Source organism: Diabrotica undecimpunctata, chromosome 1, assembly GCF_040954645.1.
Source record: "Diabrotica undecimpunctata isolate CICGRU chromosome 1, icDiaUnde3, whole genome shotgun sequence".
In the NCBI taxonomy this organism is placed as follows: Eukaryota; Metazoa; Arthropoda; class Insecta; order Coleoptera; family Chrysomelidae; genus Diabrotica; species Diabrotica undecimpunctata.
In genome coordinates, this window is record NC_092803.1 from 42,985,493 (window position 1) to 43,006,663 (window position 21,171).

Consider the following 21,171-nt stretch of genomic DNA (forward strand, 5'->3'; position numbering starts at 1 on the left):
TAGATTAAGGCAGATATCTGAATTGTGTTTCGAAACTACCCTGTATATGAATTACTGTACGACATGCACCAGTATCAATATCAAATAAAATTGAGTTACCTTCCACTTCTACTATTTGCTCTGGAGCTAAATTTTCAGGTTCTAATGAAGACAAGAATCCCAGAAATAGTTAATTCTCTTCCTTCACTTCATCTTGTATATCCTCTTCTTCTAACAACATAACTTTTGAACGACAGACAGTACTCGTATGTCCCACTTTCTTACAACTGAAACATTGTCATGCTTTGTCTGGACATTTTGATGAATCATGTTTTCTACCACATCTAAAGCATAACTTATGAACATATCTTCTACCAGCTTGATGACCACCATCATTTTTAATTGTAGCTTCCTTCCATCTGAACATTACTTTATCTAACTTTTCTTCAATTGCAGCTATATTTTCCGGTTCCATCCTTCTAACTTGACCTTCTGTAAGTTCTATTGATAATGTAATCTATCTCATAAGCTCTTTCAAAGGAAATATTATCTTCTGTCTGGAGTTTACGTTTTATTGTAACTGATCGTACACCACATACAAGTCTGTCTCTGAGAGATTCTTTCAAAAATTGACCAAATTTACAATATAGAGCCACACTTTTTAGTTTTAACACAAAACTTTTAATATCCTTCTGTGTCTCTTGATTTGTGTTGTAAAATTTATACTTGTAGCATATATTGAAATGATCTATCGACGCAAAAATTTTCCAAACATTTGCTGGATATTGGAAACGGTAAAATAAAACCGCATCCAAATACACAATGCATCTAACTTCCAGAGAATATCTGCACTTTTATTGAAACCAAACATGAATTAATTGTAAGTTTCTTCTCGGCTATACTAAATAATTACTAATCATAATTGGCTCAGTATTAGCGCAATTGTGGCGACGAAAAGTGTTGATGTGGACGAAATTAACTTCCAGTTTCAACAGTTGTCACCAGGTTATCTGACATATTTTAAATCAATGGACAGTATTGTTAATGAACACGTAGCCGTAAATTATCCAACACAATTTTTAAATTTTCTGCTATTCTGCTACGCAATTTGAACCTACCCATAATATGCAACGGCATACGTTTGGTCATTAAAAGTATCACTGGAAATATTATTGAAGCAACTATTTTGACTGGACGATTTGAAGAAGAAATTGTCCTGTAAAAGGCCTCAATTACCTGTTCGATTAGGATTCTCGATGACCATTAACATATCTCAAGGCCAGGCAATGTCCGTTTTCGGCTTGGATTTAGAGAATCCATGTTTCTCATAATATGGTCAATTATAAGTTGCATGCTCACGTATTGGTAAACCATCAAATGTATTTATATTAGGAGAAGGTATAAGAATATCGACCGCAGGGTAATATCGATCACTCTCAAATTTCATCTAATTGACGTTGCAGAGCAAAACGAATGCGCACATGTTAAACGCATCAACAACAGGTGGTGCACTGGCCACTTAGTCGTTTTTCATACGCCATAGGCGCTTAAAGTCTAGTAAATTTGTGTTTTGTGGAAGATTTTTATAAGATTCTACAATCGTACTTTAAGGTAAGGGCTCCTTTATTAGCTGAAGTCAGCATTTTAGTATTTACAATGCATGAAAACATATTTCTAGAATAGAGATATCACTAAATCATATAATTTCAGGTTAAGTGTTTTCTCAAAAAGTTCATGTCAACAATGAGCACACTTTCGGATAAAATCGACCATAGTGGTCGATTTTACCCCAACGTGATAGATATTACCCTAATTGTAATAGGTCTGAGTTGATGTTATTTATTTCAGATGCCACAAACATATCACAGAAAACAACACGGTCCTCATGAGGCGAAGAGGCGATGGAAAGAGCCGTCAGCGATATAGCTGACAAAATACTTTCGAAAAGAGGAGCATCCAAGTTATACAACATCCCTTATGGAACATTACAAGACCGATTAAGAGGTCATTTCGAGGCCAAAAGAATTACACTAGGACGAAAAGCTGTCTTTACCAAGGAAGAGAAATCCGAATTTGTATCTAGAATTTTAGAACTGTCGAGGGCGTTTTTTTGGCCTTACGCCCATACCATACGTCAAATGGTTTTTGAATATGCAGAGCAAAACAAAATTTAAAAATTTAAAATGGCAACGAAAATGTGTGGAAAAGACTGGTTTTATTCATTTATGCACCGTCATCCAGAAGTCAGTTTGGGTAAACCAAAAGCAACAAGTTTGAGTAGAATTACTGCTTTTAATCGTGAAGAACTTAAGATATTTTACAAAAACTTGGAAACTCTATTCCTAACAAATTTGAATGTCATCAAATTTTTAATATTGATGAGACGGATATCAGTAATGTGTTCATATTCTCTGTAAAATTGTTGCTGCCAAAGGCCAGAAACAAGTTGGTGCAATTACCAGTGGTGAACGAGGACAAACCACGATGCTAGTATGTTTATTTATAGAAGAAATCGGATGAAATAAGGTTTGGACAAAAACGGTCATATTGGAGCAATATACAGATGTTCCAAATCAGTGTGGATAACGCAACAACTTTTCTTGGAATGGTTGAAACATTTTCAGCAGCATGTTAATGCTTCTAAAGACCATCCAGTTCTTTTAGTGCTAGATAACCACACAACGCATTCAAGTCTGGCTTCCTACAATTTTTTTCATACCTCCCACCGTCTTCATCCCCTAGATATCTCGTTTTTTTTTTCTCCATTAAATACTGCTTACTACCAAGAATGTGACAAGTATATAAAACAAAAAAATATGAGAAAATCAATACAACAGACGTTCAGGAACTTGTTAAAAATACCTTTAATAGGGCTGCGTCTGTTGAGAAGGCTGTAAATGATTTTCGAACCACAGGGGACTTTCCCTTCAATCCCGATGTTTTTTGTGAAGAATAATTAATATATATACCAGTAGTTGAACAATATCAGGATAATGTGTCTTCTCTGCCCGATACACATCAAACACCATCACCAACACCAGTTCACCTAGATGAACTACCAGGGCCTAGTGGAGTCCAAAATAAAAAACTGAGACCAAAAGCAGCACCATCATCAGAAGATTCTTTATCTGAATCAGAATTAAAGGAAGTTTCAGACATTGACCTAAGCGACGATAAGGATAAATCTGTACAGCTAAAAAATTAAAGCTTATCTGGTATATACTTCAGTGAACTATGCATTCTACCGGCACTAGAAGCAGGCGAACTCAACACTCGACCATTTTAACATCCACACAATTAAAAGAACAATTAGAAAATAAGGAACAAAAAAGCAAAAGAAGAATAAGGTTGAGAAAGTTAAACGAACAATTGGAGATACTAAGATAAAAACAGAAAAATTAGTCAAGAAGAAGACTTATGGCGTGAAAACACACCAAACACGAGAAAGCGAACTATATGCAGTATGTTCGAAGTTAGAATCAAATGAATTATGGTGGAGATGTGGTCTCTATGATCTCTGGGCTCATGTATATTTGCATATTTGCTCAAACTGTAAATGTAACTAAAGAAACATGTATTTTATACTTAAACCTAAGTAAACTTAACCATTGAACTTCATCTGTGAGCAATATTTTCCATCCTTGATCGATATTGTCCATCTCCATTGTCGCTATTAGTCTTCTTCTTCTTCTTCTTCGTCTAGCCATTCACGTCCACATCTGAACATAAGCCTCTTCAAGTCTTCCTTTCCATTCTTTTTTATTGTACGCTACTTGTAGCCAATTTTTCCCGGCAGTCCTTTTCAGATCATCTGTCCATCTCATAGGAGGTCTGCCTCTGGGTCTTTTGTGTTGGTATGGTCTCCAGGTTAAAATTGATCTGTGCCATTTGTTTAGATCGCTCCTAGCTACATGTCCAGCGTATTCCCATTTCAACTTTAATGATTTTTGCACCACATCGGTGACTTTGGTTTTCTGTCTTATCCATGTTATTAGTCTATTAGTCAATTGATCGATATTAAACGAATTTTTTGAGTTTCAAAAAAATGTATTTTTAAAATATTTGTAATTATTTTATAATATGTATTTTTAAAGCAGTAATTGGTTAGCTGAATGAACTAAATGTCCATATTATAAGTTTCAAATTAGTAAAAGCTATAGCAAACAGTCTATAACAGTGTTGTCTTTAGTCGATATTCCCCCAACTTCTCCTATCAAAAAACAAATTAACGAAAAATATTGTGCACCAATTAGCGGTTAATTTATAGGTATAATTTAGAATAATATAGTTATTTGGAGTAAAAATCAAACTTTTCATGCCTCCTTTATAGAACTTAATTCATACAAAAGTTGACAATAACTAATATTATATATATATAAACTTAAAAATCAAATTTTGGTGAATTATCTTTAACCTCTAATAAAATCAATTTTATTTTTTGACTCCAACCTCTGACAGCTCTTAGGTATGGATTTCATGATATTTACTTAACTCTGTTAAATAAATTGATATATATGTATATATATATATATATATATATATATATATATATATATATATATATATATATATTCACGATAGTCTCTTGAGTTAAAGTTTGTGTTATGTAATTAAATGAATTATTTTCACAGTTTAGAACGTGTTACTGCATTCCAAATTCTCATTATAAATTAGAAAAGATACGATTAAACAACGAGAATTAGGTTTTCTATTTATTACATATCAAATTAAGGTAGTTTGTTTAAAAATTATTATTTTCATATTAAATCAAAAAGAAACAAAGAAAAAATTACACTATACAAATCATATACATTGGCTGTTCAACATGCATGTATGTAGTTTAAATTCTTCTGGTAAAAGGTAGTAGTTTTCTTTGTAATAACATTAAATCATAGAAATTGTAATAATGGTTGTTAATAGTTTCTTTGCTAATATGCCTTATATAAATTCTACACGAGTCTTCGATTTGTTTTTAACTAGATTTTGCCTTTTTCGTACAATACTTTCACTAAAAGAAACATTTTAAACACATATCTGTCTATTTTCAAATTAAAATAATTAAAAAACATTATGTCACAAGTAGTGACTGTGTACCTACTTTTTTTATTCGTTGCATGTTTATATAATCGGCATATAAACAAGGCGAAAAACTCGGGTTCGTTCGGAAAAATATTCCCATGAGATTTTTTGCATAATCACTTTCATGAGATACTCAAAAATAAGATTCTAAAGGTAGCCCAGGAGAAAAGTTGTTAAAATTCTTTTAAACAAATTGTAACAATCATGTTTTCGGCCCGGACAATATTTTTTTTTAATTTTTTGGATCATTCTATATAAAATAGGTCTCTTGTAGTATTTCTGTAAACTTACGATTTTCAAGACTCAAAAATACAAGTAAAAAACAATATTTTTGAATTCGCCAAGAACCTAAATTCAAGTTTAAACCCTGTTCTATCATTTACCGAGTAAGTATTTTGGGCCCATTTCATTTTAAAACATTATTTTTTAATCCTTATTAAAGCGCTTATGACATGACGGGAGCTCGGGCTGCGGCGAGTATAAGAGAGGCAAACAAGATCTATTGTAGAAATTTTTGCTGATTTAAAATCACATTGTACAAATAAGCGAGCTTCGCCATTTGCCATTCGAGCTTCATTATCAATTAAAAAACAATAGTTTAATAGTTATTTATGCACCAAGGGTCGTAAGAGACCCTCTGGCGCGAGTGATGGATGTTGCTTCTTCTTCTTCTTAAGGTGCCGTGCATTTCTGCGTAGGCGTCCACCGTACATCGTCTTGTCAGAGGTGAGATGTTAAATAGTCAGGATTAAATAATTCTGTTTTTAGCAGTATTGCGAAACATTTCATAGCTGTGGATTCCTGTCCATTGTCGAATATTGCGCAGCCATGACATTTTTTACGTCCCAGACCTCTCCTACCCTCTATCTTCCCTTCGAGTAGCAGTTGCTGAAAAGTATATCTTTCTCCTCGTAATATGTGTCCCAAGTATGCAGTCTTCTTACTTTTTACATAACTAAAAAGTTCCCTATCCTGTAAGCCCGCTCTTCTGAGTACTTCCTCATTTCTGACCCTGTCCGTCCATGATATTCTAAGCATTCGACGCAGGCACCACATTTCAAACACTTCAAGTTTGTTAATGGAACTGGCCTTTAACGGATGTTGCTCGATGGGCATAATCATCTGGTAACACGAGTGGACCAACTCAACTAGACCACTCAAAAGAAATTAGAAGACGCATTGAAATAGCAAAATCTGGTTACATAAATATGCGTAAAATGCTCTGTAACCCCAAGCTATCAGTCTCAATAAGATTGAGAACACTAAAGTGTTATGTATAGTCTCTATTACTATATGGCTGTGAGACCTGGACATTAAAACAGTATGACATCAACAAATTAAATTCATTTGAAATGTGGATGTACCGCCGAGTGCTAAGAATGAGAATAAGCTGGACCAGCAGAACTACGAATGAAGAAGTACTGAGAGCAATGAACACACGCCCTCACCTGGTCAATACTATCAAAATTAGAAAGACGTCATATCTAGGACACATAATGCGCCATAGGGAATTTGAGCATCTCCAGGTAATATTAGAAGGCAAGATTGAAGGTAAAAGGGGCATAGGACGAAAGAAAAAATTTTGGCTACGACACATCAGAGATTGGATCCACACAAAAGGAAATTAATTAATTCATCAAGCCCAGAACAGAGAGAAATTTGCCATGTTGATCGCCAACCTCAACAGAGAAGGCACTTGGGAGGAGGAACACGAGTGGTACATACAAAATATGCATATTTATTTTGTAGGTGCAGTAAAATAAAAAGTAAAAACGTCCCAAGTTTTTGTATTATGTGAATGAAAAATAGAATCTTGTACCTCTCCTACTTCGTGAATATGATTTTGGAAATATTCAATTCTTTCTGAAAGAATTACTGTATCGTCCGCGTACCTAATTCCCCATTGATTTTGATTCCATATGGTACTCAACGTCTCTCAAGTACATGTTTTAATATCTGATCCGAGTAAACATTGAACAATTTTGGGGACAAAATGCAACCTTGTCTGACTCCTCGTTATATGGAGATTTACTCGGTGTTATTTTCCCCAATTTTTACGATAACAGTTTGATTCCAGTACAGATTTTTAATGACATGAATATTGTTGTCACCTATTCCTATATTTTTTAGCATCTATATTAATTTTACATGCTGTACTTTACGAAATGCCTATTCGAAGTCAACTAAGCATGTAAATACATCTTTTGTTTGATCACGATATTTTTGTAATAGGATATTTAGCACAAAAAGTGACTCTCTAGTTCCCATAGCATTTCTAAAACCAAATTGAGTATCTTCGAGATCTTCTTCGCACTTAAGTCTAATTCTGTTGTGGAGTATTCTTAGGAAAATCTTAAGAGTGTGTCTCATTATGCTTATTAATCGATATTCTGAGCCTTTTTGTAGCATTGTGTTTTTTAGGTATTGTAACAAAGATGAACTTGCCGGAATCTAGCCAGTCTTCGGGAATCACTGCAGTGTTATACATTGCATTAAAAAGTTTGTGATACATATACTACATCTGATACACATACTACATCCCAAATATTACTTGAAAATAATAATGTAGCAAGAGTCGGATTTATAATATAAAGAAAAATAAATGATAGAGTAAAAGAAAGATATGCATCATTACCAAGAGGGACTTGCAATAAGGAAAAGATATTAACACAAGCATTTTTGAACTACCAGGTTTTGAAATACCAGGAACTTCTTCTTCTAATGACGCTACAACCCTTTGTGAGTCTTGGCCTGCTTAACAATGTTTTTCCATTCTGCCCTGTCAGATACTTTTCTTAGCCACTGCCTGATGTTCATGGTTTTAAGATCCCTCTCTACGTCGTCTATCCATCTTTTACGGGGCCTTCCTCTTGTTCTGTTTCCTTGGGGCTTCCATCTCTGAACTACTTTTACAGCTCGATTATCTGGCATTCTTTCTAGGTGGCCAAGCCAGTTTAGTCTTTGTGACTTAACAAATCTGACAATATCTGCGCTCTTCATTAGTTCATCCAGCTCGTGGTTTATTTTAATTCTCCATCGCTGCATTGGGTTGGTCCAAATATCTTCCTTAGTATTTTGCGCTCAAATATTCTCAGTTGATTTTCATCAGTGGTTGAGAAGGTCCACGTTTCACATTCATATGTGACCGATGGTCTAATTACTGTTTTGTACTTCAATAATTTTTACACATCGTTGTCAATATGTACCTTCGCGCAAGAGGTATTTATGTTATGGCGAGCACGCCACTGTGTGTGTGTGTGTGTTTTATCTCAATATTCAGACTACTTAGAAGATGATAAACATCCACGCTGAGTATCTCGAGGTGTTTACGATATTATCAAGAACTATGAGAGGTTTTTAGGATAGTTTGTAATTCTTAAGTTAGTATAGTCTTATACCCTAAACTGTTAACATCTAAATAAATTTGTGCATTTCATTCAGAGTTACGTTATTTAATTCTCCAACGAACACATATCATTTTATAGAGAATAAAAGTTTTATTCATTCGGAACTATTCGACCAAATCTTACCGTTCCTATCCGTTCCGGATGTTGGCGATCAGCATAGCTATTCTAACTTTACTCGGAATAGTCCGGTTGTAGACGTATTGGACCGCGTTCTCAGGTTTTGAAGACAAGATATTCTAATTTGCGCTCTTTGATTGTGTTAATAATTTCTCATTTCTCGCCCATTCTACGTAGGACCTCAACATTAGTCACGATCCAGCCATGAAATTCTTAAGATGCGTCAGTAACACTACATCTCACACAAACCAACAATTCGTTATTATTTTTCGTCCGTTCATTGTCGTGGACTGCCCACAGATCGTCAAAGAGTACAAGTAATCCCTTCTTTAGCCACTGACTACTGACCATGTTGCCATAGCTAATGGATTGTGTCGATACCTATTTCTTCCATTGCTTTAATGATTTGGGGCGTTATGCTTTTTTTACCGGGAGATTTATTGTTTTTTATTGTGTGACAACACAACCGTTTTCACTTCTGCTAGTGTAATTGAAGATTCGATCTATATCTGACTAGAATCTGCTTCCATTAGCATGTAACAGTTTTTCCCAGTATTGTTTCCATACTTAAGCAATCTTGTTATCATCTGTGTTTATTTCTCATTCATTAAGATTATATTTCAATTCAAAGTTCAGTTATAAATGATGGTATGCCAAGACGTCGACTGCTGAATTATTTCCCAAAGTTTTAAAAAGGAAAAGGCTTAATAAAACACTTAATAAAAACATATAACAACACTGCAATGTTGTCGTTTTGTTCAATTTTGTTAAGAGCAAAGTTCTTATGCACAGTTTCGTTTGAACCTTCGAAGAGAGAAGTCAAACAACAATAACCGGCTTACCGATTTGTTATTAATTAGTGTTCAAGTTTTTGTTTTTTCGTGTTGCTAAATTTATCAAAACAATTTAAATAAGTTAGATTTTAAAAACTTCGCCCCCGCCATGGGGAGCGTAAAAAATAAGACGCCAGATGGTGATAGTGGAGTTATTTGTGAAAGTGATAGTTTTTCCAATATGGAAAGTACTGCTGCCGTCATGGAAACGGGAACAATAGGTGCTAAGGAGGACGAACCAAAACTATTTGACTCGATAAATCCAGATAAGTACTTGTTAAATAATTATTGCGTATATGTTGAAAAAACTAATCAGCAAAGTTTGGGTCGTTTGCATCCTATGTTTGTAGGACATATTTTACACAAAAATCTAAAAGTACAAAACATTCAGGAAATTAAGGGAATAGGTAGAAATCGCGTTAAAGTAATATTAAATTCAATAGCAGAAGCTAATAAGTTGGTCACAAATAAAAATTTAAAAGAATTAAACTTAAAAGCTTTCATACCTAATCACCTTTTAGAGGTCAAGGGTCTGATCCGAGACGTTGACACAAGTTACGACGTTGATTATTTAAAACAAAACATAAATTCAAACTCAAGGGTTCTAGACATCAGACGAATGCACAGGAAAATTGAAAAAGATGGCAAAGCTGAGTATGTACCTAAGAAGACCATTGTAGTCAGCTTTGAAGGAAACATATTACCCAGCCATATATCCGTTAATTTTGTTTATTTTAATGTGGAAAAGTTTATAGGCAGGGTCACACAATGCTATAGATGTTTGAGATTCGGACACATATCAAAACAGTGCAAAAGCAGCCAAGAACATTGTATTTTATGTGGATCTGTCAAAACCGAAGAACATAACTGTTCTGAATTTAATAAATCATGCATACATTGCAAGAGTACACAGCATACATCGATTTCCAAACTATGCCCAATTTACGAGGAACAGAAACGTATTAAAAATTTGATGATAGAACAGAAAGTATCTTTTTTAGAAGCCAAAAAGCTTTTTCAATCTTCATATTCAGAAATAACAACGAACAATCGCTTTTCTGCCTTAACAAACTACGAGGCAGATTTCCCGAAACTACCTCAAAGTTCTGGTAACAAACATGCTTTCCAGCAGCCACAACCTACAAATTCTCAACGTTCGGATAGTAGCAGACCTATGGCACTAACCCATAACAACAAAAAACGTAAAGCCACTACTTCTCCCTCATCCCCAAACTTACAGAACCCTCCCATGTTTAACTTCCGTTTTGGACCATCACATCCTCTTCCCCAGTATCCAAAGCAATCTACCTTTCAACCCACAGAAGGTGATAATAAAGATATTGCTCAGGCAGTGACGGAGTGTGTCATTAATTTTTTAAAAAATATTCACACACTTGAGGATTTAAAATCTGTAGATAATGAGAGCATAAATCAAAAAATATTTTCAGTATTGGAGGGTACTAAAACATTGAAATAAAATTCTTAGCATATATCAAAATCAAAATTATTTATCTAAATTATGTAATTCAAATGGAACTTTTTTCTGGCAGTATTTCTTATTTAAACATTAATCCAAGATCAAAATGCACTATTAAAAAAACAAATATGAATGTTTTCACTTATTTTATTATACAACTTTTTACTTATTCGTTAGAATCAGATGTTGGAGGACATCTTCAGTAAATAAGGTTTTCCAAGGACAAACAACTCTGAGAATTTTACAATGGAACGGAAGGTCCGTTGCATCCAATAAAAATAGTTTAGTTCATTTTTTAACAGCTGAAAACATTGATATAGCGTTGTTAAGTGAAACATGGTTCAAACCAAATCAAAACTATATATTTAAAGGTTATAATATAATCCGCCAGGATAGATACGATGGATATGCCGGTGTAGCAATTTTGATTAAAACTTCTATCTCATTCTGTCAAGTGAATATTACTAAAAATTTCAATGATAAAATTTTAGTTTGTGGCATCTCCGTTAAATTTAACAATTTAGAATTAAGTTTCTTGTCTGTGTATAGGCCTCCTAAAGTCCATACTTCAAAAGATGATTGGAAAAATATCTTCTCTCAAGTTACATCACCTTGTATAATTGGAGGGGATATGAATGCTCATAACTCTTTATGGGGCTCACTGCACAATGATGCTGCAGGTCATCAAATCGTCAGCAGTGTCGAGGACCTAGATCTTATTATTTTGAATAATGGGGAACCCACATATCTTTCCAAATATGGTACTCAGAAATCTATGATTGACATTTCTCTCTGTACAGCTAATCTAGCCAGTAAAGTTTCCTGGTCCGTATCTTCAGATACCTTAGGGTCAAATCATTTTGCTATAACCATGAACCTTTCCACAACTAACACATCACATGAAACAATTTATCCAAAAAGCAAATGGAATATCAATAAAGCCAATTGGTCACTTTATACATCCTTAATAGAAAACATGTTTGTCAACTATAGTATCTCTTTAAACACTTACGAAAATTATAATTTTCTTATTAATTGTATTAATGAATCTGCTTCAAAATCTATCCCTCAATATAAAATTCTTAAACTCAAAAATCGTCCCCCACCACCATGGTGGGACCCTGAATGTGATATTATAATTAATGAAAGAAAAAAGGCTTTAAAAGCTTACAAACTTTCATCGAGTTTTGATAACTACTTAAAATGTCAGGAAGTTACTGCTCGAACAAAAAAGCAGTTGAAGCAAAAAGCTAAATCCAGTTGGGTCAAATGGTGCTCCAATTTAAACAAAAATACCTCTGCTAAGCAAATATGGTCACAGGCCAACAAAATGAATCGAAAACCGCAGAATAGTATAAAACCTTTCAGCAATGAAGTTTTAGATGACTTCTTTAATAAAGTTTCTCCTCCCTGGGTTCAATATTTCTCTAACCAATCCGAACAAAGTCACCAATCCAATCACTGTTTGTTGAAACCTTTCACTAAATCTGAATTAGATTTCGCTCTCAAAAATTGCAATAATACCTCCCCAGGGATTGATCAAATCAAATACCCTATGTTAATCAACCTACCAAGAGCCGCTAAAGATCTGCTGTTACAGGTATTTAATGACATCATTCAAAATAACATCGTTATTGATTCATTTAAAAACGCCATTGTGGTTCCTATCCTAAAGTCTGGTAAAGATCCAAATATTGCAAATTCATACAGACCAATATCGTTACTTTCCTGTGTTTTTAAAACTCTAGAGAGACTCATAAAATTTAAACTGGATTGGTGGTTACAAAAAAATAATTTGCTACCAGAAAATCAGTTTGGTTATAAAAGAAGCTTTGGAACACTAGATGCTCTAACAACCATTGTGGTAGATGTACAAAATACCTTAACCAGAAACAACTATTTAACAGGACTATTCTTGGATATTGAGGGAGCATACGAATCAGTTTGCTTGTCAACTTTAAGAAATAAAATGGTTAATTTATTTCATATGCCAATCGCATTCGTGGATACAATAATTGGATTTTACACAAAGAGGATCATCTATCTAAGAGATCATAATAACAAGCTAATTGGACCGCGATATAATTATCAAGGTATACCACAAGGCTCAGTTTTATCTCCAATCTTATTCAATATATACAGCTCTGACATACATAACATCCAAACAAATAACAGTTCATTCAAAATCGTACAGTATGCCGACGATTTCTGCATCTATACAGAAAACAAAAAATATGAAACCTGTATACAAAGCCTTAGCAAAGTATGTGAATCCCTTTTTTCATGGTTCTTAGAGAATGGTCTCAATTTATCTATAGAAAAATCAGTAGTATCTATCTTCACAAGACACAACATTCCTACAAATGAAAATATCATTCTGAACGATCAATGTTTTAAGCTTCAAAATCATGTCAAATATCTAGGCCTTATTTTGGATAAGAAGTTAACTTGGAGACAACACATAGAGTACATGCTTGATAGATGTAACAAAGGCAGCAATTTCCTCAGAATGACAACTAAAACGTGGTGGGGTTGCGATGTAGAAACATCCTTGTTGTTTTATCGCGCATATATACGATCTATTCTAGATTACGGTGCTACTCTTTATGGTTCCGCCTCTAAGAACCTTTTAAGAAAAATCGACACGTTTCAAAATTCTATTATGAGGATATGTTTGGGTGCTATGAGATCAACCCCTATACAACCCTTATATGTTGAAGCCGCTGAGCTACCCCTGGAAAATAGAAGAAATTTTTTAAGTGAAAAAAGCCTTCTTAAAATTCTATTAACGAACTCCCAGTTATTTTCAAGCGTCCGTCAACTTAACGAGTCAGATCTTACAAACAAATATTGGGAGAAAAAACCTTCCCCGCCTTTATGCATGGCATTACAGAATAATCCTATTTTTTTCAAGAAATTGGACACGGTTGACAGAAGCTTAGACTACTATTCTTTATTCCACAGAACTCAGGTTATAATACCCACTTATAGTGAGAACACCATTATGAGTAGCAATCTTCTAATATCTCTATTGCAGGATTATAGGGAAGCCACAGTAATATACACGGACGCATCAAAAACAACAGAAGGGACGGGATGCGCATACTTTTTACCTGCTACAAACGTAGATTTCAAGTATAAACTACCATATGAATTTTCAATCTTTTCAGCGGAATCAATAGCTATACTTGAAGCTCTAAAATATGTTAAAAACACCTGTAATAGACATATCTTAATTCTGTCAGATTGCCTTTCAGTTTTGCAGAGCATAAAAAACATTGAATTACCCTCAACATTTAGCAACCCCTACATATTTGAAATAAAAGACCGATTGTATCATTTATCATCGACTGGAGTCAACATAAAATTTATTTGGGTCAAAGCACATATTGGTCTCAAACACAATGAATATGTAGATCACTTGGCTAAAATGAGTGTAACAACTGGCTCTACGTTGAAATATATGCTTAACACATCAGATGTTACTACGATTTTCAAAAAAAATCAGCAACTTAGATGGAAAGAGCAATGGAAACATTACTGTTCTACAAACTCTAAAAGGTATACCTCTTTACAACCAACTCTACCTCAAACAACCTGGTTTCAGAATTTCAAAGCTCCTCGTAAATATATTACTACTATAAATCGAATACGCTTTGGACATGCATGCTACCCATGCCATTTATTTAAAATTAAAGTCATCGATGATGATAGTTGCAAACATTGCGGCAAGCTAGGTGACCTCGATCACATCTTCTTTGAATGTCCTAAATTTATTCAGCATTCAAACTCCCTGTATACAAAATTAACTAAATGCAATACATACGCTCCATATAATATACAGTCTTTGTTAGCCATAGGTTCTGTAACAATATATAATTTAATTATAGAATTTTTGTCAGACACATGCATAGCTTTATAAATCTGGTACTCGTTCATGAAAATTTTCATGAGCGTGTATAGGATTAGACTTGTACCCTTTGTTTATCCTATATGTAACAATACCTTATCCGTGGTCCAGTATTGTTTGTCTGTTAAAATAAATGTCTTGACGGACCCCTAGACGAGAAGCGAGTGTCCTTGTATTTTCCTTCGACGTGTTCTTCTATTAATTATTCGTCTATTTCGTTTTAGGGATATCGCTGTGCATTTGTCTGAGAGAAATAATCTGTACTTATCTGTCTATACTTTTTTAAGGAATATATTATAACCTTTCGAGACTGGCTGAATGACGAAAGTCAATGCCACAAAAAAAAAAAAAAAAAAAAAAAAAAAAAAGTTCTTATGATAAAAATATTTCAAAAATAATTTTACGCTGTTGCAGAATTGGTATATCTTCGTCATTTTCGAAAATAAGCAATGGCAAAGCTCCATCTAGAGAAGAAATCATCCAGCCAGGATGTGGAACCGCCCCCGACCATTGTCCCAACACAATTTACCGTTCCTACGATGGTTCGTGCAATAATTTGAAAAATCCTACTTGGGGAATACCCAATACGCCATATAATAGATTATTACCAGCGAAATATGCAGATGGTAAGTAAATCAAACACGCTTACTCTTAGGCAGACCAGTGTAATACTTTTATTAAAGTTATATTCTTGTCAGTTCTTAATTTTATAATAGCTTTAATATTATCGGTTTATTTAGGTATTCAAGAACCTTTACTTTCAAAGAGCGGAAGACAATTACCCTTAGCCAGATCGGTGAGTCTACTGCTTTATCCAGATGTGCCGATAGAAGATCCAATCTTTACTTTGAATGCTATGCAATATGGTCAAATTATAACGCACGATCTTAGTATGACAGCAGGAAGTACCCAAACACGTAAGTGGCAAACATTGTATGAAATATCTCTAAAATAAAAATAAATCCGATTCCGATTTATATTCTTACCTCTAAAATAATTGTAGCCTAATAAATTATCAAAGTAAGTAAGTAAGTGAGTAAGTTTTTTTTAGCTTTGTTAAAAATTGTTTTAATTGTAATTAAAATTAATTGTTATAATTTTATACCGTTAATTATGCAAAGAAAGATTCACCACAAGCGCAGCATATGACGTAGAGAAAAGTAAGAGAGTAGTTCGCTTGTAATTCGCTATCCAACTGTTTCGAGTAACAGCGTTGAAAGTTAAAATTGACGTAACGATAGAAGATAGTTAAGCTTTATAGGGGAGATAACACTTGAATATAAAGAAGATAGTTAATGTTTTTCTACCCCTAGTTCTTTTCCTGAACCATGTCCAACAAAAGATTTTTGTTGCAAATGAAGTTTGGAAATTATTACTTTGTTTTAAGCGACATCAGAATTTGTTTATTGTGAATTGTTTTTAGAGCACTACAAGACCAGATGCTGTTCGGAGGATGGTCAACTATTAGAGCTAGCCAATGTACCAGAACATTGTTTCCCGATGATTCTTCCAGATAACGATCCAGCTCACTCCAATGACAATGTTAAATGCATGAGTTTTGATAGAACCATAACGGATAGAGATCGGAGGTGTGTAAAAGGAAATTCTCCTGCCGAACAGGTGTGTACATAGATAGAATACTCTATAATAAACGTTGTTATTCTTCTACTATATAGTTTTCCTTCTTCTTCTTTTTTATATGTTGTGTATATGATCTGTGTTGATTGAGTACTATGTAGGCTTATTTGTGATTCATCTTTACTGGTCTCCCTTCTTCTGTTTGGTTCCTCACCTCATACAATATTTGCAATTCTGTCTTGTCATATTCTTGTTACATGTTGCTTTTAATTTCTTCTTAGTTCTCTTCCCCATCTCGCTGCAACTTGAACATCACATTTTTGACTGATATCTTCGTTTATTTCTCGATATCTTTATTATAATCTATAGTTTTCCGTACTATTGATCTTAATGTCATCTCAGCTATTCTTAGGACCTAATTTTTCTTTTTATCAGCTCTTGTTTCTAGCAGGTATGTAAATATTGGTCGAACTCAGGTTTTATAAACTCTTGTTTTTGTTTTCAATGCTAGATGGTTGCTTTTTTTCGTACTTGAATAGCTGTTTCTTTAATAAATGTTTCGGTGGTTTGTTATATTCACTTTCAAATAATTGAAAGACACTACTGCTATAGTTTTACATTCTCTTTTTTCCTGTTGATATTGTCATCTGGTATTCTTTTGTCAATTTGTTAAATGTGGATAGTATCCTCTACATCATCTTTGCTATTGGCCAGCAATTTAGCATCGTCATAACCAGTCAATGATGTTACACTATTTATTAATTTGTCTATTACCAAGTTGAACAAGAATGTAAATATTTTGTTATTATATATAATAGTTATTATTCTATTTTAGCTTACATCGGTGAACCATTTTATGGATTTATCACTGGTTTATGGCAATGACGACGAAACCAACCACCAACTGAGAGAATTTAAAGGTGGTCGACTACGTTTTGATGCCAGAAACGGCCACCAATGGCCGCCAAGAGCTACCAATGCCTCAGGAACTTGTCGATTGACAAAGCCAAAAGATGCCTGCTACTTTGCAGGTGATACAAGAATCAACCAAAATCCGCAGCTAGCTCTTCTACATGTGATACTTCTGCGAGAACACAACAGAATCGCCGACGTACTTTCTGGGCTTAATCCTCACTGGGATGATGAAAAGTTGTTCCAGGAAGCGAGAAAGATTTGTGTTGCTGAGCACCAGTATATTACTTACTACGAATGGCTACCTTATTTCGTTGGTTTAGACAGAGCGCTGGAGAGCAGATTGATTTGGAAGACTGGCGGCTTTGTTGATGATTATAATGAGCATGTCAATCCGACTGTCTTAAATGAGCACTCAACAGCTGCCTTGAGGAATTTCCATACATTAATAGCTGGAAAGATTGAGTAAGTATAAAAGAAACTTCCCTGAGATGTTGTTCATTTACTTTTATCTTAACGTTTACCTATAACAGTACACAAATTACATTCATATAATTTTCCATATAAACAAAGATAGTTTATACTGAAATAGACTATACCAAAACCATGTTCATTATATTCTATGATTAGTCTATTATATCCAAAATTTAATGAGTAGTGAAGTAGTTTAGGTTAGGTTAGGTTCAATATGAGTCGGCACGTAACCACCTTTCCACTCCACCTAATAGGTCTATTGTAGCTTATCCCTAGGTTAAAGTTGTCCTTTGAGCACATCCTTTTTATCAACGTCTATTTTGGGCTTTGGTGACACTTCTGGTGAGTTAGTCTTAAGGCTCAAGTTAATAATTCTCAAATGTATTGAGTCTTATCCTATCAAACCCTGGGCAGTTCCACCGAAAGTGTTCTTGCGTCTTATATTCTTCTGTCAGTCCCATTTTATTTATGTGCTCCTTGAAGCGACCGTGTCCTGTCAGGAGACCTACGATCTAGTAATACGGTAAATGGCTTTTATAAATTAAATTTAGGTTGCACTGCATCTGATACTATTTCAAACTCTGCATGATTTTTTATTATCTATCCAGATTTGGTCCCAATATACTTTTGTCCTGCTTCTTGGTTTCTTATCGGCTTTCTGTATGCTCCTACCTAAACTAACCTAACCTAACCTTTGCCTCCTTTTCCATGCGTAGACATGAAAAAGCTAGACTGCGCTCTGCAATCTAAACCCATTCCCCAAGTGTGACAGAGAAAAAAGATATGAGCTGTCCTTGCATCTCTTTCTAGTGGCCGGGGTTTATCATGACCACGTGACCTTCCCATTACTAAGCAATCTCCAGTTAAAAGGTCACGTGGTCGATAAACCCCGTCTATTATAACGAGATACAAAGGCTTCTCGTATCTTTTTGCCCCAAAAACAGGGCAAGAGGGGCCCACATCCTCGAGCGCTGAGTCACCGAACTGGGCGTAGCCCAGAGCGAGGACTCTAGGCCGGGGCAAACAATACAGATCGATGATAAGTCACTAGAGATAGCGGGAATAGAGCGCCTTACGCTGGCCTGCATTGTTCGGGGTAGGATGTTGTGTGGGAGGCCTTGTACCCATGACTCAGGACATAACAAACACTTTGCTCATAAGAGAGCCTCTATAGTGTATCAGAGCGCTATCAAGGGAAACTGGATGGTCTGGCATTGGAGCTGGTGGAGTGATTCTTGTTTACGCGAATTAATCCTCCCCGCCCCAATGAATTGTATCGGCCTAATGTCATACTTAAGGGGTGTTTAGGTCTTACAGTCTGGATTAAACTATTGATTGCTTGCATCTTTTTTCTCTATTGCACTTGGGGAACGGGTTTACATGTCTATGAGTATGTCTAATCATATGGTCGACTATGACCTCTATGGATGAAGTTGTGGTAGTCGATATCGCTCCCATTGTGTAGGTTTAACCAAGAGATAATTTTGTAAAAATATTCTCTAGGAGGTTTCTAGAAATGATACCCATAATTGATAGGATTATAAGGATCTTATGGACACTTTGTATTCTCCATTGTCTCCTTATTTACGTTTACCTTAAAAATTAATAGTGCGGAAGACAAGACACATTATTGATCAGATGGCCATAGCCCAGCGTTTTAGTGTACGTCTGTGGAAGTAATCTTGAGTAATAGGAAAGTATTCATTGTGTGTTTGTATTTGCAGCCATTTATAGGTACTTATCAAAAGTCTTTTTAATTATTTTTAAAGAGAATTATCTTTTATTTTTATTGTAGGTGATTTTAATGTAGATATGAATGGTGAAAACAGCAGTAGAAAATAGAACGAATATATTTATTTTGTTTCTTAATATTTTGTGTATTATTTTTAGTTTAGTTACTGAAAATGGATATCACCAACAATCTCTAAGGTTCACAGATGTATTAAGACGACCACAAGTTATAGAAACCAAAAATATATTTGACGATCTCATCAGAGGACTCACCACACAAGCCCAGTCGGCTTCAGACCAGTTCCATGACAGTGAGGTGTGTGTATTATATATTCATAAAATATATTTTTTATGTAATCAATTATTGTATTATCCTCAGGTAACTCAGTTCATGTTTAGAGAAGACAACGAGAAATTCGGAGTGGACCTTAGAGCAATAGATGTACAAAGAAATCGAGACCATGGTTTGGCATCGTACAACGACTATAGAGAGTTATGGAAGAGACCAAGGGCTCAAAAGTTTGAAGATCTGTTAGACTCTATCACTCCAGAAGTAAGTACTGAACAAAATAGTTGCTGTTATTCCATCCGCACGGCAAATAATCTTAATATTTTGGGATTATTATCTTTGCTTTTTTATGCAGGTATCGTATAACTCACGCTGAGTATTTGACAATTTAAATAATATCTTCTTCTTCTTAACATGCCATACACCAAAGTGCGTAGGCGACTATCTCATTACTAGAATTCTGTTCTTGGCGGCGTGGCACAGCTCGCCTGTATTGTGTATTCCTGTACATTCTTTAATATTCCTTAACCAGGATAATTGTTTGCGGCCGGCTCCTCTCCTACCTTCGATCTTCCCTTGTAGGATTAACTACTGTGGTATTTCATATTTTGCTCCTCTCAATATGTGCCCAAGGTAACCAATCTTGCGTTTTTTAATTAATTTAAAGAGTTCTCTTTCCACGCCGGTTCTCTTAAGGACGTCATCGTTTCGAACTCTATCCACCCAAGGTATGCGCATCATTCTTCTTAATGACCACATTTCAAATGCTTCAAGTTTGTTGATAGATGTTTTTTTTAAAGTCCACGTTTCCATGCCATAAAGCAAGATGGACCATATGTAGCACTTGACCATTCTGTAGCGTATTTCGAAATTTAGGTTTTGATTACATAGGAGCGGTCTGAATTTCACAAAAGCTTGTCTTGCCATTTGTATTCGGGTTTTTATCTCTTGTTGTGGATCCGATTGGTCATTGATTGTGGTGCCAAGGTATTTAAAAGTTTTTACGCGTTTTATGCTATCGTCACCTATGCATATTATCGGGTTTTCTGGAGGGTTTCTGCTAATGACCATATATTTCGTTTTCAAAATGTTGATTTTGAGGCCATATTTTTTACCTATGCTATTCACCCTATCAAGTAATAACTGCTGATCTTCCAAATTATCAGTTATAATCACTGTGTCATCCGCATAACGTAGGTTGCTAATTGGTATGCCGTTCACCTTAATGCCTAATTCCGTGTCTTCTAATGCTTCCGCAAATATATTTTCAACATATAAATTAAAAAGCATCGGAGAGAGTATGCAGCCTTGGCGGACACCTTTCCGGATTTCAAATTCATCCGTATATTGGTCTTGATCAATCCTCACCCTCAACCTTAAATAAT

The 21,171-nt window shown here is 34.8% G+C and overlaps 1 protein-coding gene across 1 annotated transcript in view; it reads left to right on the top strand.

The window, feature by feature from the left end:
* LOC140438793 (peroxidase-like) overlaps positions 1-21,171 on the top strand; it is a 46,931-nt gene that overhangs the window by 19,537 nt on the left and 6,223 nt on the right. Inside the window, exons 3-8 of the mRNA XM_072528442.1 lie at positions 15,217-15,428; positions 15,543-15,719; positions 16,226-16,422; positions 17,216-17,757; positions 19,657-19,813; positions 19,877-20,050. Coding sequence (XP_072384543.1) covers positions 15,217-15,428; positions 15,543-15,719; positions 16,226-16,422; positions 17,216-17,757; positions 19,657-19,813; positions 19,877-20,050 — 1,459 coding nt within the window. The remainder of the gene's footprint in view (positions 1-15,216; positions 15,429-15,542; positions 15,720-16,225; positions 16,423-17,215; positions 17,758-19,656; positions 19,814-19,876; positions 20,051-21,171) is intronic.